Source organism: Nelusetta ayraudi, unplaced genomic scaffold (assembly GCF_046127955.1).
Source record: "Nelusetta ayraudi isolate G7.1 ecotype Tasmania unplaced genomic scaffold, CSIRO-AGI_Nayr_v1 ptg000026l, whole genome shotgun sequence".
Classification (NCBI taxonomy): Eukaryota; Metazoa; Chordata; class Actinopteri; order Tetraodontiformes; family Monacanthidae; genus Nelusetta; species Nelusetta ayraudi.
The window spans coordinates 9909742-9936835 of record NW_027466076.1 but is presented as its reverse complement, the minus strand read 5'-3'; the positions used below and the strand labels follow the sequence as shown (position 1 = coordinate 9936835).

General features: G+C 47.2%; 3 protein-coding genes across 5 annotated transcripts; 2 read left to right on the top strand and 1 right to left on the bottom strand.

Moving 5' to 3' along the window:
* Window positions 1-152: 152 nt before the first annotated feature.
* On the top strand, window positions 153-14980 carry tcf7l1a (transcription factor 7 like 1a). Of its 2 annotated transcripts, none has more exons than XM_076029769.1 (12): window positions 153-1161; window positions 1311-1383; window positions 2293-2429; window positions 8998-9075; window positions 10736-10853; window positions 10964-11045; window positions 11179-11253; window positions 11884-12012; window positions 12106-12268; window positions 12902-13009; window positions 13111-13159; window positions 14351-14980. In XM_076029769.1, exons 1-12 carry the CDS (start codon window positions 985-987, stop codon window positions 14869-14871), a joined length of 1710 nt encoding a protein of 569 aa, XP_075885884.1. In that variant the 5' UTR covers window positions 153-984; the 3' UTR covers window positions 14872-14980. The 2 variants fall into 2 exon arrangements, with proteins under 2 accessions (XP_075885884.1, XP_075885883.1); XM_076029768.1 differs by having other exon boundaries at window positions 158-1161; window positions 12103-12268.
* Window positions 14981-17568: 2588 nt separating this feature from the next.
* Window positions 17569-20687, bottom strand: casp17 (caspase 17, apoptosis-related cysteine peptidase). Its single transcript, XM_076029767.1, has 4 exons — window positions 20362-20687; window positions 19223-19386; window positions 18958-19087; window positions 17569-18030 (listed from the first exon to the last, which is right to left on the bottom strand). The coding sequence occupies exons 1-4, from the start codon at window positions 20576-20578 to the stop codon at window positions 17729-17731; spliced, it is 813 nt and encodes a 270-aa protein (XP_075885882.1). The 5' UTR covers window positions 20579-20687; the 3' UTR covers window positions 17569-17728.
* A 957-nt stretch (window positions 20688-21644) lies between these two features.
* Window positions 21645-26619, top strand: dusp11 (dual specificity phosphatase 11 (RNA/RNP complex 1-interacting)). 2 transcript variants are annotated; one of them, XM_076029765.1, is made up of 9 exons: window positions 21645-21987; window positions 23385-23460; window positions 23565-23696; window positions 23795-23918; window positions 24337-24397; window positions 24533-24579; window positions 24653-24728; window positions 24918-25031; window positions 25931-26619. In XM_076029765.1, exons 1-9 carry the CDS (start codon window positions 21950-21952, stop codon window positions 26361-26363), a joined length of 1101 nt encoding a protein of 366 aa, XP_075885880.1. In that variant the 5' UTR covers window positions 21645-21949; the 3' UTR covers window positions 26364-26619. The 2 variants fall into 2 exon arrangements, with proteins under 2 accessions (XP_075885880.1, XP_075885881.1); XM_076029766.1 differs by having other exon boundaries at window positions 21646-21987; window positions 25940-26619.
* Window positions 26620-27094: the final 475 nt, after the last annotated feature.

Here is a 27094-nt window from a genome sequence, read left to right as displayed (position 1 = left end):
CCTCCCTCCAATTTGTGCCTCCCCATGCAAAAAAAAAAAAAAGAAAAAGAAAAACGGGATCAACCTGTTGCCTGATCTGGGATCAGTTGAGCAAACCGCCTCCACCCGCAATCCACGCGGCACGGCGCGCCCGCTGAACTGATCCCGGGTCAGTGGCCGTCCCTCCCCTGGCTTGTGGTGTCATTCCGCGTCTGCCCCGTCGTCTTTTCCTTCCACTCCACTTCAGTAACCCCAAACCGGCCCCCCAGTTTCCCACGCCTGCACATCTCCAGCGACCAGAGAGCGCCTTGAAATAGCCGGAGGAGGGAGAAGAAAAAAAGAGAGGAAAAAAAAAAAAAAAAATCAAAATGCGGAAATGACCATTTTAAACATCCACTTGAGGGAATTATGTATTCTTCAACTTGGACGAGCGATGAAGGGTTTAAGTCCAAAACTGTACTCCTCTCAACATTTCCAATGGCGTGCCGGTTAACGGCGGCGGAGTGGATGTAAACTTTCGGACGCTGCGGATCTTTTTTTGTTTTTGTTTATTTTTTTTTGTTTTTCATGCCACGGTACTAAGATTCAAAGGATTTTTTGTTGCCCTCTTTGTACCTCTTGGAACATATTCCGCCAAAGCAGCGCCTTTGTGGACTCTATTCTCAGTGTAAACAATCTAAAGAAGGACTTCCACACCTCTGGAGTTCGACGCCAGACACTGACGCGTCCGTGAACGTCGCAGGCAGACCGCTAGCTTGTTAGCCACTTTAAGCTAGTTTTGGTATCATTTAAAAAAAAAAGAAAGAAACAATAGTGGGTCGGATACGCGGTTAATTCAAGGTCCGCGCCGATGTCGATAGAGCCCGAACACACGCGGCGTTAGCTCCATGTTATCCCCGAGGCCTCCCCGCCTCGCAAGTTGTTTTTAGAAACTACAAGTTAGCCACCAACTCGCGCAAACTCGACCTTTAACGTTAGCCGCTAGCTGCCTGCTGACGTCCAAACATGCCGCAGCTTAACGGGGCGGACGGCGACGACTTGGGAGCGAACGATGAACTGATCGCGTTTAAAGATGAGGGGGAGCGGGAGGAGAAGAGAAACGTGTCCGCTGAAGGGGACCTGGACGATGTCAAGTCCTCGCTGGTCAACGAGTCGGAGACGAACAGTAGCTCGGACTCGGAGGTGAGTTTGACTGGGCACCAGAAGCGTCAACCGTTGGATCAACTTTTCCACCCGCTCCCGCCCCATCGCGGTTGGACCGACTCGCGTGTCAAACCTCGACATCTACGGTGCTCTCATTTTGCTTTGTGTTTACGTTTTTACCTGTGCAGGCAGACAGACGTCCCAAACCCAATCCAGATTTGGGGAGCAGGGCCAGATACAATCAGCTGTTCGGAGAAGAAGGTAATGCACACAGTCAGCACTTCTGTCGTCTTATTTTGTAGGAATGACGAGACTGTGATTTTCTTTATTTTATTTTATTTATTTTTTAATTTTTGTTATACCGTAAATGTTTTCTTTTCACGCGGTGTCTGGACTCCAACTATGCCACTGAGACTGAAAGGGTACTTACTCTGCGTTAACCTGGATTAATACTCTGCGCAGGGGCTTAATGGTCATTTCACAGTAGGTTTTGGAATTAAGCTTCAGATTTCACTCACTTCAATTCAGGTCAGTGCGATCAGTGTTAGGCTGCGTGATTTTTTTTTTTTTTAAATTTTATATTCTGTGAACCCCTGCTGCAATTTAAACAACTATCTTACCACTAAGATTGGACCTTGTTGTTTGTTTGCCTTTGTTTTGTTTTTGTTTTTTGTTTTTTTTTACCAATCAAGGCTACTTTTTTGTCTCTATCCATCTCCCACAAATCCACTCAGTGTGATTGAAAGCTGGCGGTGTTTGTTTGCTCAGATCCCCGGGAGCTTTATCAACCATTAGCCGCTCTTCATGGGGTCCGCGTGATTTATCCACGGCACTTAAACCGTAAAGGCATTAGCACGTGCGGCCAGACGTCTGTGTATAAACGGTAATCCAATCTGCCGCCGCTTAATTAAAGGGCGCCTCATCTAATTAACGTGCCGCAGGTAAACGGCTTTGTGAGGCTGTCAGCGGAGGTGGATGCTCCTGTTGCCGGTGTCAGTCTGGATATCTGGCTGCCTTACCTATTCAAGTACAAGAACTTGGGAATTCCTGCACCTCTCTGCGTCCCCCCCCTCTCCTCCCCCCCGGATCCGAGCGGGACGACGGTCCGGCCCTTCGACGTTCCCGGGACAGCGGGAAGAATGACGTTTTGGTTCTGCTTTTGTCTCCCAGTTCTCAGGAGAAGGCAGGATGGTGGACTCTTCCAACCCTCCCCGTACGTCGGCTACCCCTTCTTCATGTTCCCCGACCTGGGAAACCTCTGCGGCCCGTACCTTCCCAACGGCGCTCTCGCACCGGGCGCCAGGCCGGTAAGCCAACCGGGCCGTCGGGATGGAGTTCAGCTAGTTTGGTTTCAGGGAGATTTGGCCTCGCTCTCCGGGCTAAAGGCGGAGTCGCCGCGTGTTCCTTTTTTCCATGCGCGGGTTCGCCAGGTGCACGTTTGCACGCACCGGCACCTTTCCGAATCACCCGGCGGTTTGCGTACGCGGCTCCCCGGCGCGCCAGCTGTTGATCTGTTTGTCTTGGCAAAGACTTTGCAAGCGTGGCCGCCCGCCAGGGAACAACAGGACGCTCGGGGCACGTCCCGCTACCTCGGGACATTGTCATGGACTCCTCGTTCCTCAGGTGGCCGACGGGAGCTTCCCGGGAGCCTTTTATCAAACAAATCTCGCAAAGTTTGGCCGTTTGGCTTTTTTTTTTTTCTTGAATCTGCGGCGCTCGCGGCCGGGGCGGGAATTTAATGGGACGCTCGCGTCGCATTCATGAGCTCATTCATAGGCGTAGCTGAAAGCCTCGCTCACCCCGGCCTTCCGCAAGTGGGCCGAGCTGCTTTGCATTGTTTTGTGAAGGCAGCTCCCCGGTTTTTGTTGTTTTGCAAATGGAGCCCCGGATAACTGCGAAACTCGGGATTGCCCTTCGCACCTTTGTTTTTAATTTTTTTCCTACCGCTTGCGCATCTGTGAGAGCCGTTATGACGAGGGCGTTTCTGCGACGGCGCACGCCTGAGACAGGCCTGGGCAACAGTCGGTCTTGCGGGTCCTGCCTGCCTGCCTGCCTGCCTGCCTTCTGCCTGCAGCGGAGCTGCGATGCCGCCTTGCCCGCTCTGCACCCCCGCTTTGCAGATGAGCCTCAACTTTAGCTCGCGGCGGCTCGGCTGAACCCACTTTCGCGTTCCGCCGGCTCGGGGGAGATTTATTGGAAGCCCGGCTCGGATTACCCGCCGATGCAACTCGCTTTCGGCGCACCAAAAGTCACGGCTATTAATATGAAATTGCCCCCCCCTTTGGCAAGAGAGCTCGAGTGGCTGCCGTCGCTGCCACTACTGCTGCCACTTCAACAGCCGATTGGTGGGGTTTGTTTTTTTTTTTTTTTTTTTTTTTTTTTAAATGTGCATTGTGAAATTTCTGCCCTTATTTCAGTCGGCGCTTGTTGGTTTTTCTGCTCTTGTGATTCTTCCGTGGAAAAACACACAGTCTCACAATTCCTCCCGCTGTGTTTTTCGGAAGCGCTTTCGCTGCGGACCCGGCCGAGACACACACACACACACACACACACACACACACACACACACACACGCACAGGAGTAGGCTAAACATGCAGCCAGTCCCACCCACACAAACACCTGCATTCCTGGGCTTTGTCAGGCCCTCCCCCTGAGTTAGTGGCTCTTTGTTCATTAGCGAGAGTCTGAATGAGTGCTAATGCATGGCTCCACAGGCGGAACGCTCCACCTCATTGTAGCTAATTCACTGCCTGTGGCTTCCCTTAACTAACACACACACACACTTAATCACTAGAACACACACACACACACACACAGGCTCACACAGGCTGCGGGCTGACTCAGTGACCTTGTGCTGCGGCTGCGTGTTGACTTGACACAGCGCAGCTCGGAGCCGCCGACCCCGCCGCCGCTCCTCCCTCTCGCCCTTTCTCCGGTCGGGGTGTCGGGTCGGTTAGGCGGCTCTCTGCGAGGCTTAATGAGGCACATCTGCCCGTCCCAAAGATCCCGGACGCCACCTGGATCACAATACAGGCTGTTTACTGTACTGCTGCCGCAGCGCCCGGGCAGGAAGCAGGGGGCCGGCACGCCGACGGCTCGTCTCCTCACTCCGCTTTCGACCCACGCACGCACGCACACACACACGCACACGCACACACACACACACACACTCATACATTACTAGACACTGTCATACTACTTGGAGGGGGCGGGGGGCGGGGGGCGGGGGGCGGGGGGGGGGGGGGGGGACAGAAGCACAAAGTTAGAAATGAAGAACAAAGGTTTTCTCAGGCGCCTTATTGCTGATGAATGGGGTGAAAGAGGCAGTTTGTGGCTCACGGGGTCATGTGCTTTCTGCTGCTGCTGCTGTTGCTGCTGCTGCTTCTTCTTCTTCTTCTTCTTCTTCTTCTTCTTTGCCTTTTGATTTACTCACGTAGGAAACCGGAAAAGAAAAGCAGCTGATATCAGAATTATACAGCTGACAGATAAAGTCACATTCTCCTGTGCTTTTGTAGTTTTACTATAAAGTTACTTTTTAAGCCTTTAAAAAGGATTTTTTATTAGAATTTTTTTTTTTTTTTAACATGATAGTTTCAGTGCAGGGTTATTCTTCTCGCGTCAGGTGACATCGGCCCAAACGCCACAAAACGCGGCAGGTCCGCGAGTGAACGGCCGTTGTAAACAGGGCCTGGAAATAAAAGACACTTGACCCCAGGGGCGAGAATCGCTTTCCAACGCATCGTAACCGCATCTTTTATACAAGCGTATAAAAAGAGCCCGGGCAGCTGGCTCAGCGGTTTGATGGCTTTTTCACACCGAGTGGCAACACCCACGCATGGACACACACGGTGCGGCGTCGCACCCGAGTTCCACCGAGTTTAGCAGGAGGTCGACGCGGAAGAACTGAGCCACCCGGTGGCGGAGGGAGGGAGTGACGGTCGAGGCGCAGCAGCTCGCCGACGTCTGCGCCAAACACGTCCGTGAAGACGATAAAGACGAGCTCGCTCACTCCCTGTGTGTGTGTGTGTGTGTGTGTGTCTGTGTCTGTGTGTCTGTCTGTCTGTGCGGGCGCTGGTGTGTTTGTGCAATGGCGGCGCAGCTTGTTTAGTTAAAGTCGGTCTCTTTCAGCGGGGCCGAACAATCCCAGAATTCCTCTGTTTACTCGACATTGTCTGCCGGGTCTTAAAATACCAAGAGGATGACCTGTCTGCAACAACAGCCTCCGACACACACACACACACACACGCACGCACGCGCACGCACACTCGTAAACACACGCACACACTTTAAGTCATAACAAAGCCTCGGCGCACGCCGCCGAGTTTTTACCTCATCCCACATGCATGTTTGTCTGTTTGCAGCACAGTGTTTACACTGAAAGCTCCAGGGCTTTTTGTTTTCTTTCTTCTCGAGGATCGGGCCATTAATCCGCTCGGTTGTTTTTGGTGGAGTTCCCGAATCTCGAGCGGAGAGAGAGCCCCGAGTCGCCGGGGTTCGAGTTGAAAAAAGCTGAGCCGGCTCCGATTCAGGGTCACACGTGGACATTTTACATGGTTAAAGTATGGTGAAGTCTCTCTAGTTCAGCTACGCCCGCCAGTCCCACAAACAATCAAGCGTGCTTTTCCATAGAATGTGAAGCAAATTTTTAAGCGAACTTGTTTAAGCTAACTCGACAAAGTTAGCTTCTCTGTTTCACTTTTGATTCATTCTGGATTTTGCTCCTTTGTTCAGTTTGGTTGCCTTGATTTGTTAATTCAACAAACCTAAAGGGGAGCCGGGGGAGAATAATAAAGGAGCCGCTTGTCTTTGGCACACGCGGCGCCAATTTGAAAAGCAAACTGTTTTCCTCTCCGAGCAGCCGTCAACCAGCACTTCCAGCCTCTTTCCCACACTGTTAATGTCCTCGGCGGAGTGAAGCCGGCATCACATTTCTAAATGGAAACGGAAACGACCGATAAAAAAAAGTCTTCAACACATTTCTCCCCGAAGTTAGCTGCGTTTCCTTTCGAGTTTTTTTTTTTTTCAAAATAAAAGCGACATTTCTTAAAATTTCACTTTCCATTGAATGGTGTGAAGTACACAAGCGGGACAGGACTTTCCGAGAATTAGGTTTGCTTTTGTTCGTTTACGTTTGTTTGCCGTCAAGAATGGTTGTTCCGTCCGATCATAACGCGCCATTTTCACTCGCCGTGAAATGGTCACGTGACCTCGTACGTGAAGTGTGACACTTCTGCGATTCGTCTCTGCATCGCTAGGCTTGGAAAGCCGTCTCGTGAGAGCGCCTGAACCTTTCTGCCGCGCTCGAGAGTTTTTTCTTTCACAAATCGGGTGTTTTTTGGGCAATTTTCGGGTATATTATCGGGTAAATGAAAACGCAGCTACGGATTCACTTTCAGCAGAAGTTACCAACCAAACTCCTGCCGCTGAGCTCTGCGGAAAGACGAAAAGTTCATTCTGTTCTTCTTTCGCTGGAAACCGGGCGCTTTGTTCCCGCCCACTTCCACACTGCGGGGGGGGGGGGCACAGCAAAGCAGCGGCTGGACCAGGAAGCCAAAAACCAAGCATTTTTTAAGGACGGTTGTAAACAAAGGACTAATTGTGCAGTGTGTTTTTATTTTTAATATTCGGAGAACTGTGCAGTGTTTTGCTGGCTGATTTCTCATACGAGCTGCTCTGCTTGAGTCTGAGATGAGGGGTTGAAATTTTCTAAAAATGGACAGAATTGGAAGTTTTGGCTCTCGGGGTCCTGGTTGCAGCAGCTAACACACTATTGCCTCGACAAATGGCTTCACCCCAGTCTTTATGTCGTCATCTTGGAAAGAAAAAAAAAAAAAAAAAAAAAAAACCAAGTCCGTTGCCGTGCAATCCAAGTCTCTTTGTGAAAGCTGTGCAGCGCCGCGTCCCCACCTATGCTCATAAGTATTGTTTTCGCAAACGAGCGTGTTCTGTAAATAGTGCGAGGTCGCAAGACTTTCCCTCGTAGGAAAACACAGTGCTTCTGTCAGTGTTAAACGCTGATTATGCAGGCTGTGTGTGTGTGTGTGTGTTTGCGAGCGCAACCATCGATTTTCCCTGGTATGTCCAACAGCTGGATCCAGTTAGCCTTCTCAGCTTCCCTGGGCCTCTGAATGGGGGATGAGCTGGTGTGTGTGTGTGTGTGTGTGTGTGTGTGTGTGTGTGTGTGTGTGTGTGTGTGTGTCGCACCCTGGGGTTGGATGAAGTCATGGGGTCTTACGCAGCAGTGTGAGGTTGTGTGTGCACGTGCTTTTTTTTTTTTGGGGGGGGGGGTGATTATCTGGGGAGTCATCGTGGGGGAATAATGGGATCCATTTTGCTGTGTTTTCACTCCGCCCGGCCAGCGCGCTGTGAAAATTGTTCCCCTCCTCGCCTTTGGGTCCAATGTTCCGCGCGCCTCTTCTCGAAGCGAAGTGAAAAATCGTGCCAGAGGACCCGCTGTTCTCCGACTGACCAGCAGGAGGAGCCATCGCGTAAAGTCGAAAAAATGTTAAAAACATGTCGGGGTTTCATAACGACGTGGATCCTAGCTAAAAAAAAAAACAAAAATGTCGCTAGCGTGCTCACGTGATGACGTTCGCTGTAAGGCCGATTGCATCCAAAGTACAGTGAAGTCTGCCAGCGCTCACCTGTTGCCTCTCAGGTCATTTATCCGAGCACCGATCACTGATACTGAGAGCTTCCGCAAACTCGCGGCTCGTCGCGCTGACGTCGGCGACGCGGCGCCGCTCGTCGCGAATCATTCACAGGATCTCCACGCCGTCCGCGCTGATTGGCCTGCACTTTGTGAACTCTTTGTGAACTCTCGGGAACCGGTTCCAGGCTCCTCGGGGATTTTCTCGCTCTACCCGGCGGCGATCGATGCGAGATACGCAGCGGGCACGGCACGCTAGGAAACTCACCGTGCCGCACCGCCGTTTGTCGTACTGGAACACTGTTTATGATGGGATGGGAACCCAGAGTCAGGGCTCGTCTGAGAGTACAAACTCCAAGATATTCGTGTTGTTTGCGCACTGGGAAGATGTTGACAGAGTGGAGTAGACCTGACAGAGCCAACTGAACTTTATCCTTTCAATTGGCGGCGTAGCATCCGCTGTCAATTGTTCCTCTGGGATATTAGCCACAGTTGTTGCGTTGGTTTAATAGACATGCCAGGAGGGGCTGTCTTTGGCTGCCACCTCTGAGCTCAGAACTCACAATTATTCTCTTACGTTTGTTTAACGCACACCGGGAGCGAATAATTAGCGGGGTTTTCAAAAAAAAAAAACCTATTGAAGTCAATGGAACCGTACACACCGGCAGCGAATGTTAGCGGAGCCAAAAAGTGTAGTTAGTTTTTCGCTCTTCTGTCGAATTTTTCAGAGGCGAACGCTGGACCTCCGACCAATCAAAATGATGTTGGGTGGTCGAGTCTTTTTTTCTTTTTCTTTTTTAAAGCCGCGCTGACATGTGTGAAGGCAGTGGTTCGTTTTACGCACCTAAAAAAACACCTAAAAAAATCTGATCTTTTATTTTTTTCCGTTTGATTCTATCTAAGTGATAAGCACATGCAAAGGAAAAACGGAAAGAAAAAACCCCAAAAACCTTTTATGTCAACAGGAACGTCAATGGCGCGGTCAAAAAAGAACTGTTTTGTAACCGCCGCTTCTTAGCCAAACATTTAATATCTTCCACCTGCGCTGCCGCGCTCTAGGCTAGTTCTTGGCTGGTTCTTGGCTGGTTCTTACCGTTCTTCTGCAATTTTTATGAGTGACAAGCATCTGCCCTTTTTTCTTTTCATCATTGTCAATATTACTGGTATCAGTACTATGAATTCAGCGCATGCACAAGACTCTAACGAGGGCTCCCTCCTTCCGCAGTACCTCCCGTTCCAGTGGCCTCTGCTCGACGTCCAGGGGAGGTCCACCATCCGAGACTCCAACACTCCCACGCACTTGGTAAGGCCCGGCGCGCTCCCACACCCGCGCCATCCGCCGATTGCACCCGCAACACTTCGCAAACATGGCGGCGAAAAGAGATGTTGCTGCCCCCCGCGTGACTTTCCAAACTGTTTCAAGGGCTCAGAGTGTCCGTCAAGTTCGTTGGGAGTTTCATTAGCAGTGCGTTTCATCATCAAACCGTTAATAACACAAACAGCTCAATGGATAACCTGACATCATGCGACCCACATATGTTTTGCCTTGGTGTCTGTATTAAAGCTAAATTTGGTTTTCCCCTATTTTATCACACAAAACTGCTTAATTATATATATATATGGATACATATATATATATGTATATGTATATATGTATATGTATATATGTATATATGTATATATGTATATATATATATATATATGTGTGTGTGTATATATATATATATGTATGTGTGTGTGTATATACACATATATATGTATATATACACATATATATGTATATATATATACATATATATGTAACATATATATGTAATGTAACTAGGGGTGCAGCGGTTAACCGGTTTTACTATTAACCGCGGTTTTAAACGTTGCAGTTAATTTAACCGAGACGTTCAGCAAAACCGGTGATTTCCGCTCACAACAGTCCGTCAGTTTAAACTCCCGTGCGACACCCGTGTTATGTCTATAATAATAATCGTAAAACCGTAAAATCACGTTTTTTTTCTCAGACTATAATCGTACACCAAATTATGAAACCGTTGCACCCCTAAATGTAACATAATAGCTTCAAAGTTAATATGCTAAATGTGCACATGTTTATTAGGAAGAAATTTGAGTGCTGTGGAGTAAATTTGGGTCGCGACTTCATGATAAGGAAAAAAGTCCTGAGACTCCATCAGTTGAGAACCGCAGCCATTCTGTTCCAGACTGCAACCTATATTTCCCTCCGAACGACTCCGAAAACGAGCCTCGGTCGTCGGCGTGGCTTTAATCTCCACGATTGGCGGAGCCCTCGACGGCTCAATGACGCGTTCAGTCGCCGCTGAGCGCAGCGTCTCCGGGGCGCTGGGCGTTTGTCAACTTTGCCTTTGATAAGAGGAGGAAGAAATGAAGAACAACACTGCCACCCCTCCCCCCCCCCCACTTCTCCCCCGCAGCGATAAAGGTCCCGAGGCCTGATAGAATCAGGTGGCAGTGAATGTTATCAGTGGCCGTTGTAACTTCCCATCAGAAGTGCACTCCCTGTGATGCTCGTCAGGCTTCCCCCTGCGACCTTGGTGGAAGCTTTTAAAAGTCCGAGGCGACGATCTGATACTCGGAAACATTTCTGTCGATTAAACCACGGTGTGCGTTTGCGTGCGCGAACAATCAGTGTTTGTTTGCTCACAAGAAGTTGCACAGTGTATTGTTTTTTTCTTTTGCAGCAATACTATTATCTCATCTAATGATGTTGCCTACATTTCGACCTTTTGCTGAGGTCACAAGACCACTTCCTCCTTTGTCACTTTGCTCCGAACGCGGTGTGTTACGCCCTCTGGTGGCCGCCTTATCTCAGTTTGGATAACAGAAATACACGGCACGTGGAAGGTTGCAGCCAGTGTGCCACATAGAGAGGGAGAGAGGGATCTGATGAACCCCGACCCGAGTGCTCTGACGTCTTTTGTCTTCGCCCCCTGCAGTCCAACAACGTGCCGGTGGTGCAGCACCCCCACATGCCCCACCTCCACCCGCTGCTGTCGTACAGCCCGGAGGCCTTCTCCCCTCAGCGCGCCTCGCCCAGCTTCTCTCCTGACGCAGGTACGCGCACCACCTCCACCTCCACCTCCACCTCCGTCAGACTGCGGCAGGACGAGCGTTCCTGGGCTCCCAGCAGACAAGGAATGAACAATCTGTCCATGTTGTAACAGGAATGTCCCGGAGCCCGCACACCGCCTGCTACCCTGTCTCTCCTGGAGGTGTGGCCCAGATCACGCATCCTCTCAGTTGGCTGTGAGCAGAACGCACACACACACACGCACGCACGCACACACACACACACACACACACACACACGTCTTGATCTTTGATGTGTGTTTTTTTTCTCTGAACTTTTTGTAACTTTGCTTTGTGTTTCTCTCGTCAGGCAAGGACAGCCGATGTACCCCCTCGCCGGGGGGTTCACCCCCGCCGGCCTCGCACTCAACGCCTCCATGTCGAGGTGAGGCCCCTCCCACATTCAGCTTGATTGATTGAACGAGGGCCGGGTTTCATTGTACACACGAGTGTACAATGAAACACGAGTTTCAGTTGCTAAAACTGGTTCTTCGTGTGTACGATCCATCTCAGTTCAACTATTTAAGAACAACATTTCCTGGTTCAAATTTAATTTCACAATAAACATTTAGCAGTTAACTCTCCACCCGTGTGTGCTACTAAATTTGTCTTTGCGCTTCTAAATATTTTTTTTAACTTGCTAGCGCTAATGCTACCACTTGAAGAAGTAAGCGTACAGCCCTGCGTGACCAGTAATGCAGACACTTGGTTTGCCCACTACTGTGTTTAGCTTCTGTCTTAATGATCTACCACTGCAAACGCTTCCACTTGAACGCCCGACTTTCGTTAGGTAATCGATGTAGCATGAACGTTGGTCATTTTCCATTACACTGTTATTACTACAGTAATTTAATTATTCCATTATTTTCCTTACATTTAAAATAATTCTATGACGTGCTTCAAAAAAAAATCGTATAAGGTGTGTCGGAAACTTCAGATGTGGTCTTGTGTCTTCCAGCAACTATTTTGCTTTCTGCCTTTTAAACCTTTCCTCTCTTTGTTTTAATTCCCCCAGCCTGGTGTCAGGCGGCTTCTCCCCACGTCTGGTCCCGACCCCCACCAAGTCGTCCGTCCCCCACTCCGCCGTCGTACACACGGGGGTCAAGCAGGAGCCCGGGAGCAGCAGCAGCAGCTGCCAGCCTGGGTGAGCTCACGCCTGACGCGCTACTTCCGTTAGCCGCAGCCGCCGCCGCCGCTGCTGAGGCGCTAACGCGGATTCCCCCCCCCCTTGCAGTAGGTCGGCGGCCGACACCCAGGAGGAGAGGGAGGACGAGAGGAAGCCCCACATCAAGAAGCCGCTCAACGCCTTCATGTTGTACATGCGAGACGAGAGGCCCAAGGTGGTGGCTCAGTGCAAAGTGAAAGAGAGCGCCACCATCAACCAGATACTGGGCCAAAGGGTGAGTGCGTCCGTCCGTCCGTCCGTCCGTCCGTCTGGAAATGAGACGCTTGTAAAATAAAAACCTCGTGGTGTCAGCAGGTGTGGAGGAAGTTAAAGTTTATTCTAGATAAGCCCAGATCATCAGACTGGCAATGTACCATTTCAAGGTACAAAAATGAAAATGTATGTTATAGTACTATAGTATGCTAGTAGCATAGTGGTAGTAGCCTGGGGGAAGCAAATATATACATATATAAAAAATGAGTGCAGGGGAAGGGATGGGATTAGTTTTGACTTATTCCGATGTGTTATTGCATTTTATGCTTTTTTTTTGTATTTGTTTTTTTTTTTTTTTCTCTATGTTTAAAGTAAACTTAAATCAATCAAGCAATCTAAAAATTCGTCTCAAGTCCCAGAGTGCAGTTTTTTATTTTAGTGCACACGGTTTCTGAGAATGCATCCAGTGCAAGCACCAGAATCTAGCATTTCAATTTCTTACTTCGTCTTATTTGCAATTTGTTGGCATGATTGACCCGGTTTAACTCATCTGAAAGAAAAGCGCGACTAGAGCGCCGGTGCCTGATCGCACCGTCGCCGCTCACTCCCCTGCCTGCCTGCCGTTCCCGCTGACGCTGACCTTTCCTCTGCGCAGTGGCACTCGCTGTCCAAAGAAGAACAAGCCAAATATTACGAGATGGCTCGCAAGGAGAGGCTCGTCCACTCCAAGCTGTACCCCGGCTGGTCGGCCCGAGACAACTATGTGAGTGCCGGCGCCTCCCTCGTTCCCGTGCCGCTCCTCTGGGGAAGCGCATCCACTGATAGGAAGCTGACGGAGTTTTTTGGGTCTGTGTTTTGTTGCAGGGTAAAAAGAAGAAGAGGAAGAGGACCAAGAGTGAAACTCTCCATGAAGGTGAGCGCAGTCTGGCCTGTCGCCTTCATTTGGACACAACCCTCATTATGTAATATTAACAGCGATACAATTCACGTGTGCAGCGCCGCCCTTATCACAAAGTCCATTACACAACAAGGTGATCTTTATTGTGATCTATTAATGATTTATTAAAAGGAACAGTGAGATTCAAGAGTCACTGTTGCTGTTTTGGGTTGGGGAGGACTTATTATCTTATCATCATCATCATCATCATCATTATTATTATATTATATTATAATATTAATAATAATAATAATAATAATAATAATAATATTATATTATAACAATAATATTATTATATTATAACAATAATATTATTATATTATAACAATATTATTATTATTATTATTATTATTAATAATAATAATAATAATAATAATAATAATAATAATAAATATGAATAATAATTGTTATTCCATTTTCGCTGTTACATTTACCAAGATGAAGACTTTGAAAACAACGCTGGGTTTGCTGCAAATGTCTTTTGAAAGGTGATTTGGCGTCTGGCTCATTCAAAGAGAACCACTCGGGTTTGTTTTTCAGTTGCGGCACTTCTTGTCGCAGTGACGAAGCTTCCAGACAGCTGAACTATAAAATTCAGTATTTCTGAAGGCAAATTAATTTCGATGAACCTTTTTCGTTGAGAACGGCATCCCAGAAAAACTCTTGTGCGCAATTTGGTACAGAGTGGAATCCGACCCTCCGGCAGGCTGTCGTCATGTTTCACCGCTGGCCTGGAAAGTTTTATGTCACATCAAAAAAAAAAAAATATTCAGTTGGGAAATTAAGAACATTTTAATTTCAGAGTTTTGAAATCGGAACACCTCGGGATTTTCTGTCCACCTACGGCAGCGCTTTTCAACCTTCCACCAACCACTATTTAGCCCAGTAATGACAATGTAGTCTCTTAATCTATTTATGCTCACTGTGAGTGTGAAGCCTGGGCCTGTTTAGATGCACACAAGCTGATAAACCTGGGAGGGACTGAGGGAGGAAACTCGGCTCACATTCTTTTTAAAAGCCCAGTCACTCCACAATGGAAAGTTATGATTTCATTAGACCGATTCAGTGAGATTGGATATTTTTCTACACAGAGGTTGAAAAACACTGATCATTCAAAAGACACTCGAGCCAGCAGGGGGCGCTAACGCTGTTCCGTCCCTCCTCTAGTTCCGATCGAGGACTTGGCCCCGCAGCTGAAGAGGCCCCGGGCGCCTGGCGGCGACGGCGGCGAGGAGGCCCCTCCCCCGCCTCAGCCCCGCCCCCAGCCCACGCAGCCGCACACCGTCTCGCACCTGACGCACTCGCACCTGTCGCAGGCCAGCCCCGCCTCCTCGCTGGACTCCCCGGCCACGCCCACCACGGCGCTGGCCTCGCCCGCCGCGCCGGCCTCCACGCACACGGAGCACGCGCACGCCGCCTACTCGGTGTCGCCGTACCCCGAGCAGCTGCAGCCGCTGTCGCTCACCACCAAGCCCCACCGGACCTCCTCCAGCGCCACCGCCACCTCGTCCTCCTGCGACACGCCCATCTCCTCGCCCCTCGCCACCACCGCCTCCGCCTCCTCCTCCTCCTCCAGGTGTTCGCCTCCTCCTCCGCCCCCGCCCCTCCGCCCCCCTCCCTCGCTCTCGCAGCCCTTCCTGGCCCCGCCCCCGACCTCCAGCCACCAGCGAGCCCCGTCAGTGCCTTGACTCCCCCGCCGCAGCCGCTCTCGCTCAGAAGAGCCAATCGGCTGCCAGGGACAGATTTTTTTTTATTATTACTTTTGTGATGTTATTCAAATCCCCCCCCCCCCCCCCCCCCCCAAAAAAAAAAAAAGAAAAAATCAAATGGTCATGATCTGTACCTATTTTTGATGTTGTAAATAAGTGATGTTTTTTTTAAAACCTTTTTTAATAGGTGTATCGCATTTTATACTAGCAAGAATAGAACAAGTAATGGTCAATATTTGACCTCATGTTTCTGCAAACTTCACTTTCTCTCGTTACTTTTTCCTTTTTTTTTTTTTTTTCAATGAATGATCATGTTTGTTATTGTTAGCGGGACGTGGAACTGGGGGTGTTTGTTTCCAAATACTTTTTTTTCTCACTTGTTATCATGAGTTTAAATCTATTTTCTAGTTCCTCCTCTGTTAATAAATGTTCTCCAAGTTCTGACACACTACCCCAAAAATGTTTGGAGTTGAGTAGTTCTTTATTACTATCATTATTATTATTATTATTATTATTATGATTGGTATTATTTTTCTTCACACAAAGATGTCAGATGGACAACCTGCCAACCCAGAGGGAAGATTTCCTGAATCCTTTGATTGGTCCAGCTGCTGTTCTAAGTTGTAGTACAAGTCAAGTCAAGTCAAGTTATTTTATTGTCATTGTTAAACTCCACAATAACTCCACAAGCTCAAAAAAAAAAAAAAAAAAAAAAATCCCAGCTCAAAACATCTTTAACAGTTGGACCTTGATTGCCCTTGTGACCTTTGACCCAGGTTATTTCTAACCGGTCACATGGCAGAGCTGCCACTGTCGTCACAGTGGGCCGTGTTGATCATAGTTTTTCCCCCAAATGAACAACATCCATATTGTGTCCACTTTGCTTTTAGCTTTCGGTAGCTAATACGTAGCGAATGAACACCATCGTGGTGGTGGTGGTGGCGGTGCCATTGGTTTCTCTTTCATACACAAAGAAATCTTGCTTCTTCTGTGCAGCGCTGAAGAAGGTGCCTGAATAACACACTGGCTCGTAATCATGTAGGCTACTGCAGTTGCTTATCATTAATTGATAACACTGATGACTGGTTATGTAATTCCAGTAACGGCTCCAATGAGGGCAGTAGGGGAAACAAGTTACTATGAGTTGTAACTACTAAGTATAAATCAAGTATGTGTTGTATTCTATCACCTCATTTCATATGATTCTGATTACTTACTTATTGAATCAGATCTTAGACTTCTGTGAACGCAACCTTGCCTCGTGTCATAGGGAGACTGAGTGGGGTGTGTCATTTCCTCACTAAGTGCGTGTTGTCGTCGTCGCTGTCCGGTCCGGTCCGTGTGTACACGTCCCATTCAGCGGCTCCCTCAGTTTCCATTTTAAAGAAGTGCGACGGTCTGATCTTCTCTGAAGAGCAAACGCATTGTTCAAAGACTTCACGAAGATACCTGTGCTTCCCAGAGGTGCGTCTTCTCCTCCTGCTGCCGCTAAGCGCCTCATTGTGCAATAAAGAAAAAAAACATTTCACATTTCTGTTTGTTTTTTTCCATCCCCACGGCTCTCGTGATGCCTTCCGCTCAAGGGCTGAAGATATTCCAGTAAATCCACCAGCGGGCCTTTGTCAACGTGTCCTCGCCGCTTGTTTGTTCCTCCCCTCATAAAGTGACTCGGAGGAACACACTGTGACCTCGGCCGTCTTGTCTGTCTGCTGCAGCTGTGTGTCACCTCGCCACCTGACAAACGGGTTGCGGAGGCCTCGGTGAATCAGCTGATCTCTCTGAATCACCGCCGTCAAACGTCTTCGCGGCGAGGCACGAGACGATTCTGAAAGTGTTCACTCCAATTTCAGGGAAATTGCTGCTCTGGCGTCGGGTTTTCCTGTTTTCCACCTGATCCAGACCCACGTCGTTCGTGTCGCCGTCCCGATGCTGAATAGCGTTTCGGCAACGTAATCAAAGCTGCTGTATTATCTTATTGACAGCATAATACCAATTTCAAAAGCAGAGGAAATAAATGAGGGTCCAAATAGGGGAAACAACAGCTGTTTGAACATGTTGCTGTATGATGAATGTAAACGTGTGTGTGATTCTACTGTAGTATTTTGCAGGACTCAGTACGTTGGTCAATTTGTATGACAGCCTTTCTATATATGTGTGTGTGTATATATACATATATACACACATATGTATATATATATATATGTGTGTGTGTGTGTGCGTGTATGTATGTATGTATATATACGTATATGCATATAAGGTGTAGGCCATATATATATGTATGTATATATATATGTATATACATATATATATATATATATATATATAAATATATATATATATATATATATATATATATGTATATACAGTATATGTATATATATTTATAGAGAAAATGTTGGGCATTTATTCTGCCGACACAATTTGATTTAATTATTTCAAGAATTTCCTTACTAGACTTCATGATGAGGAAAAAAGAAAAGTGCATCCTGAGACTCCAGCAGTTGAGAGCCACTGCTCTACGATATAAAGGATAGAATTTTCCTGCCATCTTTATCTAAAAGCGTAATGCAACTAGGACAGGACAGTTTCCTGCTTTTGACTGGTGCTTTCACTGGGCTCAGCTGCATGCTGATCTGCCTTCTTGCAGAACAGTTCAGTCAGAAATCTCAGACACTGTGAGGTCAATAAAACAAGTTTATTCACAAAATATATATATATATAAAATAAATCTTGCATCCCGCACACAAATATACCCGAGAGAGATATGTACAAATATACAACACATTTGCTCCGTCTGAGGAGTTGCCGGAGCCTGCTGCTGGTTGCCGGCGGCTCGCTAGCTGATGGAGCGAGTCCGAGCTCTGCCGCCGTCGGGGCGGACCAGCGAGGTGGCCAACAGCCCGGCTTTCCCCAGCTCGGCGAACGGGAAGACATCCCGGGTCATCCGCGTCAGGAGGCACGGCATGACTTTCTTGCCGCCCAGCACGCGGCCCTTGGCCTGGAAGGTGTAGGCCACCCTGTGGGAGAGGCGGGTCATGAGGCGAGTCAGCTCCAGGTTCCGGTGGCCCTCCTCCTGCAGCAGCGTGCAGAAGGTCTGGAGGAAGACGGAGCCCAGTGGGTGCGAGAAGGCGCCGTAGCCTGGTGTGGAGGACGGCGGGAGGAGTGACAGTTTGAGTGATGACTTTCCAACATTCACCAAATTCCTTACACGTCCACGCTACAGCATCTCCAATCATATTTTTATTCATGGATGTACAGTATCCTTTTTTTTATCATGGTTTAATATGTGTATGTTTTTAATATGTATAATGTATTTCAGACTTGATGATTGGCCTCGATTTTTGTACTTGGAGGAAACAAGATGCACAAATTTCATGTACACTCACCCTGATCCTATAGGACAGTCTGAACCAGCTGATAAAGGCCTATTATTAATATTTAACATTAGTGAAGATTTGATGCCCTCTAATTCATAGGAATGGTAACAGCTGACTGTGACAAGGTCACCCTGAAAACATTTAATAATAAAAAAAAAAAAAACTACAGTAACAATTTTAATTGTGTAGTCATTTCAGTTATCTACTTCTTGCCACCCCTGTGTGAGTAATAATGACCTCACCCTGCGGCCACCCCAAGGAAACATTTCTGGCTCTACCACTGTCTCCGAGTGACTTTACGAGAGGAGTATTTACTGGAATATTTTCAGCCTCCATCACGAGAGCCGTATGGATGGAAAAAAAAAACCCTCTGAAATGCGACATCGTCGCACAGTCAGCAGCCTGTGACCGTAAGCAGGAAGTATTCGTTTCTTGGGAGCGCAAATATCTTTACGTTGTCTTTCATTCAATTGTTCATGTTTTACATTTGCGTAACTGCAGCACCTTATCATGTGTGTTTGGGTGACGCTGGCAAACACACACTGCGTAGTTTCCCAATCTGTTCTATTGTCTATTATCCCAAGGGGATCAATAAGGTTTGTCTAAGTCTAGTTCTAAGTCTATTCTATTTTTTTTCTATTCTATTCTATACTTGTGAAGATCGGACATATGCATGTACTGTACGTACCCGGCGCTGTGGCGTACATCACGGCTGTGTCTGCAGGTACCGAGAGGTGCGGTAGGATGCCAGGCTCCTCGTCAGGCTCGACGGCCGAGTCCACCTCCACGCCGTCATCCAGGGCTTCTCCCCGACAGGCCTGCGAGAGAGAGATAGATAGATAGATAGATAGAGAGAGAGAGAGAGAGAGAGAGAGAGAGAGAGCAGAGTGAGATCAACGCACAGCGAGTGTCAGGAGAGCACCGGGAAGGGGGAAGAATTGAGCTTCGCCAACCTGTATGAGGAAGAGTTTGGCTTTGCTCTCCATGTGCTTGTTGTCGAAGAAGGCGAAGATCCGCGACAGGAGGACAGCTTTCCCATCAGCCCCGAACACGCAGCCCTCCTCGCCGTGAGAGGACAGCACGGCCAGGAAACAGTCGCCGACGGGCCTCTGGCTCTCTGCAGCGCAAGCACACAACAACAACAACATTGGCAATGACAATGACACAATCAGTCTCTCCTGGTCAGGGTGCAAACAACACTGAGATAAACGGGCACGAGCGCGTATCTCATGTTCTGAGACTGTGTTCGTGTTTGGCCTCCCTGCTGGCTGGATTACACAAGCAATGATCAGAGCTTTGTGATACGCAGCCATCATGCTCTGTTTTTTTTGGGTTTTTTTTCCCCTCAGGAAGGTCTTGAGGCAACCGTCAGACCTTTGAGCAGGAGCTCAAACAGGTGGTGCAACAGGTTGTGTGTCACCTAGTCACGCCAGTGCTGTGTACAGCTCTCTGAGCTGGAAAGCTGGAACACTGACGAAGACCTGATGTTGGCTAATTAACTTCCCAGAAGTTAGAAATACCACATCCATCACCACATTTTTGGAAATCTTTGTTAAAACACACCATTTCAGAATTTGACCCTCTGTGATGTCATAATGGACACTGATACTTCTTTCCAGATTAGTGCCAACACTCACAGCCAGGTGCTCATTCCAGGCCGCCTCGTGCTAAAATGCATATCAAGAATTGTTTGCAGGAAACGACAGCTAAACATTTTTGCAAGGTGCAATAAATAGGTTGTTCTCTTGAGATCTATCAAATCGTGCAAAGCTGCTTCACTGGAGTCTAAAATAACAACAAAGATCTTAAAATGACCTGCAAGCCAGATACAAGAAGATCATAAATCTCAAATGCTCTATGGGCAACTTTGATGGATATAGAAATCTTTCAATTAAACTTAAAAAGTGTCAATTCTGCAATGGTTCGCCTTCTGCATGGTTCCCCTTTTGGAAATAAACTCTGTGGCCCTTTTGTTTTTGTTTTGTCTAAACTAGTGCGGAAAATATGGCATGCCATGCATTTTTATTTCTCCCCAAAAAAACAAACAAGTAAGTTGACGCGTAGCGTCGAAAGGAAAAGCTCGTGCGGGCACCTTTCTGAAACAGCTCGTAGATTTCATCACCGCTCAGGTCCATGTGGTATTCCACCTTGAAACCCAGTTTGCTGAGGGTGCTGTGGATCCTCTTGGCGTCCTTCTTGGCCCCTGGTCTCCTCCCCAGACTCACCCCAGGGTCAAACTCAGCCACTGACACCACCACTGCCCTGTTGCATGCCTCGCTCTGGACCTTCTGTTCTCTCCACTGTGGCATATTTCTCCCCGCTCCTTGTGTGTGAGTCCGCTGCGTTAGGTGAAGACAAACAAACGAGCTCCTGCTTGTATAGACGCTGGTCTGGTTGTGTGCCTGTTCCGCTCCACGTACTGAGTTAATAGCAGACTGAGACGCTTCATCACGCACCCCGTGACCATACATGGAGCTTCCTCCTCCTGTCGTGGTGTCACGGACAGTAAAGCGGATCACACGCAATTACGTAACAAATGCACAGGATACAGATAAAGCCCTGAGCAATCACCTGACTTCGCAGTGTGGTTTCCCAATAAGTTCCCAGTCAGGCTGACATAGTTCAGTAAATCATAAAAAACAATCAGCGTCTGGCAAAGCGTAAATTCCACGCCGACAGTTGTGATTACCGAGTCTTAGGCAGTACCGTGACAAGGTCTGATATGGTACATTTAATCTGAGAGAAACAGTGAAGGAAGGTGCTTGCAGGAGTGGTGCCCACTGAGTCACACTCACAGACTGTCACCTGTAACTTCCTACAGGCTAACACCGTGCCTGAGTGTTGCATGCTCTTCCAACAGTTTGGAAATACCCACTAAAGAAGCTGACTGTCTGTCGTAAATTACAGGCACAGTGTGATGACCTACAACGCTGCCTAATTGAAACCTGTTGCAGGTTCTGCTTGTGAAAAATATATTTTTTGTAATATATTCACAAAATATATTTTTTAATGAATGTTTTTTTTGTTCAGTTGACATATTTTTTTTTTTAGATTATGTTCAGTAATGTTTGTGTTTCCAATGTAGTCTATTTGCATTACAATCTTGTTGCACTGATTGTAGGAATCAAGCATGTTGCTTCGATCGTCCAAGTTGGATGTCAAATGATGGTTTACAATCTACAGTAAACTCCCCCTCCCCCACCTAAACTATAAAGTATAAGGTTTCCATATGCTCCATCTTTTGACTTTCCATCCAACGAATTAGATACTTAAACATTACAGAGCTGAAGTGTTGTGGCGGCCACAAGATGGCAGTCAATCCATCCACGCATCCGCCGCAGTTGGTGACCACGTAGCGCTCTCGGCTCAGGCTGCTTGCGTCATCACTGTGCGACTGCAGCTGGCGGCCACCGGAGCGCCGCTGGAAGCAGCGCACTCACGCTGTTTTACTCTGTTATACTCAGATATTCAGTGGTGTTTTAGGAACGCTAGCCATATACCCCCCGTTGTCTTTTAAAGATTTTTAATATGTGAAAGTTGGAATGTAAAGCAAAATTGTCGTCTGTAGTCACAGGGTACACGTGGCGACGTTTACAGCTAAAAGAAGAAGAAGAAGAAAAAAATACTAGGTGGCTGAGGGCTGTGAAGAAGGAGCGACAGAAGAGGAAAATATTTACAAAATGTCACGGCACAACAAACATAACGGCATACCCGACAGGTCAGTGAAGAACTTGCGTAGGAACGTTTGCCACTGAAAATGTCATTGACCTGTTAACTTGAATCAGAGGTGTTGGTTGTTTTGTTGGTGTTTTTTGGCATTTGGCTCAGCAAGATCCCCCCCATGACACCCATTACTAACAATTATCCTTGTTGGCTTTCTTTTTGACGTGTCTGTGTTGTCTAGTGTGTTATCGACGCTGTTAATCTCTGAGAACGAAGCATCATATGTACATATTGTTATGTTAAAGCTTCGGTTGCTTGACTCGATGCATTCGACGTGTCTGTCCTGCAGATTTGTCTGTGATTATTGCGTTTTTATATTTTTTATAAATGAGGATTTAAAAAACAAAACAAAACAAAAAAACCAACAACATCAAATCAGCCGGAAATGTTTCAAATATTTAAAAGGTCAATGTCTTGTTTTGTGGGCATTTTCCTGTTGCCGATCAGTTGCATGCGCCACTGTACCTTCTTGTAAACAACTGAAGTTGGCACCGCCGCGGTGCTTAGGTTTCGATTCCACCTTCAAAAAGAAATTCCGCAATTTGACCGCTAGGTGGCTGTGCTTATCCCAACACTGTTCAACATATAAAATCCAGCGAATCATTATGTCTATGTTGAGGTGGATGTTTGACTAAATTATACTGTAGAAATGGACATGTGAGGTGTCATTGTAAAACGTGGGAGCTCTACTATCACAATCAGTCGACATATTCTACGGGATGAATCATTTTTTGGCCTTTTTGGGGGACACCAAAGTAGACAACTTTGTTATTGACGTCACAGTATTATTTCTTTTTTCAGGTGGATTATTTCAAAAACTATACAGTAGAAATGGACTTGTGAGGTGTCATTGTAAAACCTGGGAGCTCTACTATCACAATCAGTTGACATATTTTATGGGGAATCATTTTTGGCCTTTTGGGGGGGACACCAAAGTAGACAACTTAGACAAGTTGTAGACAAAGCTAATTACATAACAATGTTGTTGTTGTTTCAGGTTGTCAGCACACTAACAGGTTTTTTTTTTGTTCTTTGTAAGAGGAGGTTGCGTCATGATTACAGTATTTACAACACACCAGAAGCATTTGGCCCTTGAGTTTTCTGTAAATAGTTACAATTGGCTGAGATGCTAGATTGACTCATTGTCAAAATAATCAGTGTTGAAACAGAAATAAAAGTAAAAGCAGAACTCATTGTTTGACTTTATTCACCGTCAGCTTCTGCTGTCTGTTAACCTGCAAAGATCAATGTGAACACACACACACCTCAGCTTAAAGATGTGTAACGGCAAAATAACACTTTTCTGTTTAAACGTGATTGTTTTTACAGTACTTTCCAAATTATTATTGTTATTATTATTATTATTATTTTTGACATCTCACTTCTCAACAGATGGCTCGATTACAAAGCAGTTGGGAAGAGGCTGGAGGGGACGCGATTCATTGCTTTCAAAGTGCCTCTGAAAAAGGTCGGTAGTTCTGCTTTTAACCCTCGATAGTACACATTTTGTCACATTTTATGGCTCTTGTCAAAATGGTTGCTCCTGCTGCTCATAACCAATGTTTGCTTCAGTCCTTACACTGCAAGCTTCGACCTCCAGACATCTTTGGCCACTGGGAGCTGCTGGACGCTTTGAACAAAGAAAATCAGGAGCTTGGCCTCATTATTGACCTGACTTTCACCAGCCGCTACTATAATATACAGGTATTGGCCTTTAAACTCCTTTCTGTGTAACCTCAATTCCACTTTTTCAACGGAGGAAAGCAAACGCGCCGCTTTGTGTTCATTGCGTCGTCGTGCAGGACGTACCGGAGTCGCTGGTGTTTCTGAAGATCTACACGAAGGGCCACGAAGTCCCGAGTGACGAGACGATCTTGAGCTTCAAACGCGCTGTGCACCGCTTCCTGCGGGACAACGCCGGGAACGGTACGGCGAGTGTGCTGTTCACTGTCAAACGTGTCAACCTCTTCTATTCAAGGCCTTTTGTTGGATGTCGCACATCCAGTTCAGCTGAATTTTAGATCTGTAAAAAAAAAAAAAGAAGAAGAAGATTAAAGTTTCTGTCAACAACATGGCATGCGGTCTCACGGCGAATAAAACAAGTTGTCACCAACTTGGAAGAGATATTGGTGCCCCATGCAGATATTTCAGAATTGCATGTGCACATTAGGATGTACCAGATCTGCTTGGAAAGTCAATCAAACTTGCACTTTCCTAATTGCTAAGGAAATCTGTTGGCTAGAGATGCACAATGGTTCATTTAGCATAAAATACACTTTTGAATGTGGTAAAAAAATATTACATAGCATTGTTCATTCCTAACTAACTGTCATATTCCTTTCAGACAAGCTGATTGGAGTCCACTGCACCCATGGTCTGAACCGCACTGGCTATCTAATCTGCAGGTGTGTGTGTGTGTGTGTGTGTGTGTGTGTGTGTGTGTGTGTGTGTGTGTGTGTGTGTGTGTGTGTGTGTGTGTGTGTGTGTGTGTGTGTTTCCCCCTGTGTCAGTAGTGTCTAACAGCTGACTCTGAACCGCAGGTATCTGATCGACGTGGATGGGATGGATCCTAAAAAGGCTGTGGAGCGTGAGTGCTGGTTATTACACGTCTATACACATTCTTGCTGTGCAACTCAACCCAAACGGTCATTTGTCCTCAGTGTTCAACTCGTCTCGGGGCCACACCATTGAGAGGAAGAACTATCTGGACGATCTGCAGCAGGGGCGAAAGAGGAGGTAACACTGCTGCAATCCGCCGCCCCCCCCCCCCTCCCCCAAATACAAGCATGAGTTTGTATGTTTCTGTCTGAAGTAGAGCCTGGATGAAACTTCCATTTCCTTTTGATAGACAATAGGGAGTGCAAAATATTATCATATTTTCAAAGATTCCTGTTGACTTGCCCATTCCAATGTTTTTAAAACCAGCAATGTGGGGATGGACAACATTGAGGTGGAGCCAGTAAGGGGCTTCGCTACGGATCGACAGTCTGAAACGTGGAGCCAGACGCACTCTTTGCACGCAGACTCCAGGAGCCACAGGTAGAGGCTGGAAATGACGGTGGCTGACAAGGGCCAAACACAATACAACTGCCTAATGCGCCTTAGTTGGCGTAAACAGCTGCCGGTATGGAAACGATGCAAACTCACAAACACAAACGCAAGTCTAAACAAGGTACAAAAAGAGGATCGTGGTGCAAATGGAAAAAATGCACTGCAAGACATAAAAACAACTTAACCATTAAATGCACTGCAAACAGAGAAGTGATGGAAAACGCAACAGATGCAAATCCAGAAAACACAAAACACATGCAAACAAAAAAAAAAACACTGCATAAACCAGTCACTACAACGGAAGTGCTCCAAACCTGCAGGGGGCGCTGTTAGAGAGACATGCAGGTCGACCGAGGACGGCTGACGAGAAAGTTTCTCAGAGAAACTGGCGTAAAATATACTCAAATAAAAGTCACGTTACCGTGCTAAGCCGTACTTTCCTGCTGTTGTTTGAAACACCGTCAGCCAGCCGTCCTCGATCTACCTGTGTGTCTCTCCATTGAGCTGTTCCGCTAAGAGCGCCCCCTGCAGGTTTGTAGCACTTCCGTTTTAGTGACTGCTTTATGTTTGCATGTGTTTTCCTGGTTTGCATCTGTTGTGTTTTGCATGGCTAGTCTGTTTGCAGCGCATTTGATGATTACATATATGTTTTGCAGCGCGTTTTTTTTCCATTTGCACCACAATCCTCTCTCTGTACTCTCTGTAGACTTCTTTGTGTTTGTGAATTTGCATAGTTTCCATACCTGCGGCTGTTTTCGCCAACTAAGGCACATTAGGAAACAGAATAGAATAGATGCACTTTACTGATCCCAAATTTGGAAACAGTACAGCTTGATTCATTTGAACCTTGAAATTCGCCTACTAGCATCACTTAACGTCTCTTCCAGATCTTCCAGATCTTCCAGATCGTCACCCCCCAGAAGAACGCACTCCAGCTCCCACTATCACCATCCAAACCCCGGCTTTCCTCCCCGACCACCGCTATTCCCGACGCCGCCGCCCCCTCCGCAACACCCATACCGCTGGAACGGCCCTCCTGCCGCTGACAGCAACTGGAGGAGACCCCAGCGCCAAGAGGACATCAGGCCCAGGTACCCACGGTCAGAGTCCCACTGGACTCCATCCTCAAGGTGGGAGGAGGACAGAAGGAGAAGCTCTGAGGCTCCTCCTCCCCTGCCGCCACCCCTACCGCGCTACTCGCCGCGCTGGGGCAGCCAGTCCATCGGTCACGATGCCGCTGCGGACATGTGGGACCGTCCCAAGAGGAGACACGGCCAGGGACACTCGGACTACAGATACGGCTCGAGGGACAACTTCTAGAAGTCAAGAACTCAAAATGTGACGCTCAGCTAATGTAGGAATGATCTCAGAGCATAAAGCTGCTTTCTTGGTTTTATTGTTTATAGGGTTTACTTGAAAGACGTCAGGTCGTCATATAGGAGATTTTTCTTTTTAAAACAATGCCTTAATGGTATTAAAAGGAAAGATGCCGAGTGTGTACTTTGAGATCAGCACATTACAGCATATTCGACCAGTTCGGTCTGGGGTTATGAATAAAATGTTATTTTCTCCAGCATTTTGATTGATTCTTCATTCTCCAAAAGATCAAAATCCAGGCCATCGTGACCTACTGGTCCTATGATACACCGCACCCCCAGAATAACCTTTGTCCTTAATGGATAAATATTACCAGGCAACTTCAGCCATCCATCCATTTTCAATACCTGCATCTTCCTGAACTCTGAGTTGCGGGAGTCTGCTGGAGCCTCTTCCAGTTGTCATAGGGCACCAGTTTCAAAATACATTTTCTCAAACTGATGGATATTAGAACAAACGTTTGTATTTAAGTCTTCATAACAAAATGCACATTTGTGCACAGTTCGTGCAAATTGATGTTCATTACCCGGAACTAACTACAGAAGTTGGAAATGTGCCTTTGACCTCGATTCATTCTCTTAATAGTTAAAAGCAACATTACATTGGCACGGACGCCTTTGCATAGCGAAGCATTAAATCTTATCTAGCCGGTTGCTCTCGTGTTTCCTGCGCTC

What these genes read in the sequence shown, in the direction of transcription:
- tcf7l1a (XM_076029768.1), top strand. Translation starts at nt 985, where the DNA reads ATGCCGCAGCTTAACGGGGCGGACGGCGACGACTTGGGAGCGAACGAT. An exon ending in AGCAGCAGCTGCCAGCCTGG is followed by an intron (nt 12,013 to 12,102) that starts GTGAGCTCACGC and finishes CCCCCCTTGCAG; the next exon opens with TAGGTCGGCGGCCGACACCC. An exon ending in ACCAGATACTGGGCCAAAGG is followed by an intron (nt 12,269 to 12,901) that starts GTGAGTGCGTCC and finishes TCCTCTGCGCAG; the next exon opens with TGGCACTCGCTGTCCAAAGA.
- casp17 (XM_076029767.1), bottom strand. Translation starts at nt 20,578, where the DNA reads ATGCCACAGTGGAGAGAACAGAAGGTCCAGAGCGAGGCATGCAACAGG. An exon ending in CTACGAGCTGTTTCAGAAAG is followed by an intron (nt 19,387 to 20,361) that starts GTGCCCGCACGA and finishes CTTGCGCTGCAG; the next exon opens with AGAGCCAGAGGCCCGTCGGC. An exon ending in CCAAACTCTTCCTCATACAG is followed by an intron (nt 19,088 to 19,222) that starts GTTGGCGAAGCT and finishes TCTCTCTCGCAG; the next exon opens with GCCTGTCGGGGAGAAGCCCT.
- dusp11 (XM_076029765.1), top strand. Translation starts at nt 21,950, where the DNA reads ATGTCACGGCACAACAAACATAACGGCATACCCGACAG. An exon ending in GCGGGACAACGCCGGGAACG is followed by an intron (nt 23,919 to 24,336) that starts GTACGGCGAGTG and finishes TATTCCTTTCAG; the next exon opens with ACAAGCTGATTGGAGTCCAC. An exon ending in ACTGGCTATCTAATCTGCAG is followed by an intron (nt 24,398 to 24,532) that starts GTGTGTGTGTGT and finishes TCTGAACCGCAG; the next exon opens with GTATCTGATCGACGTGGATG.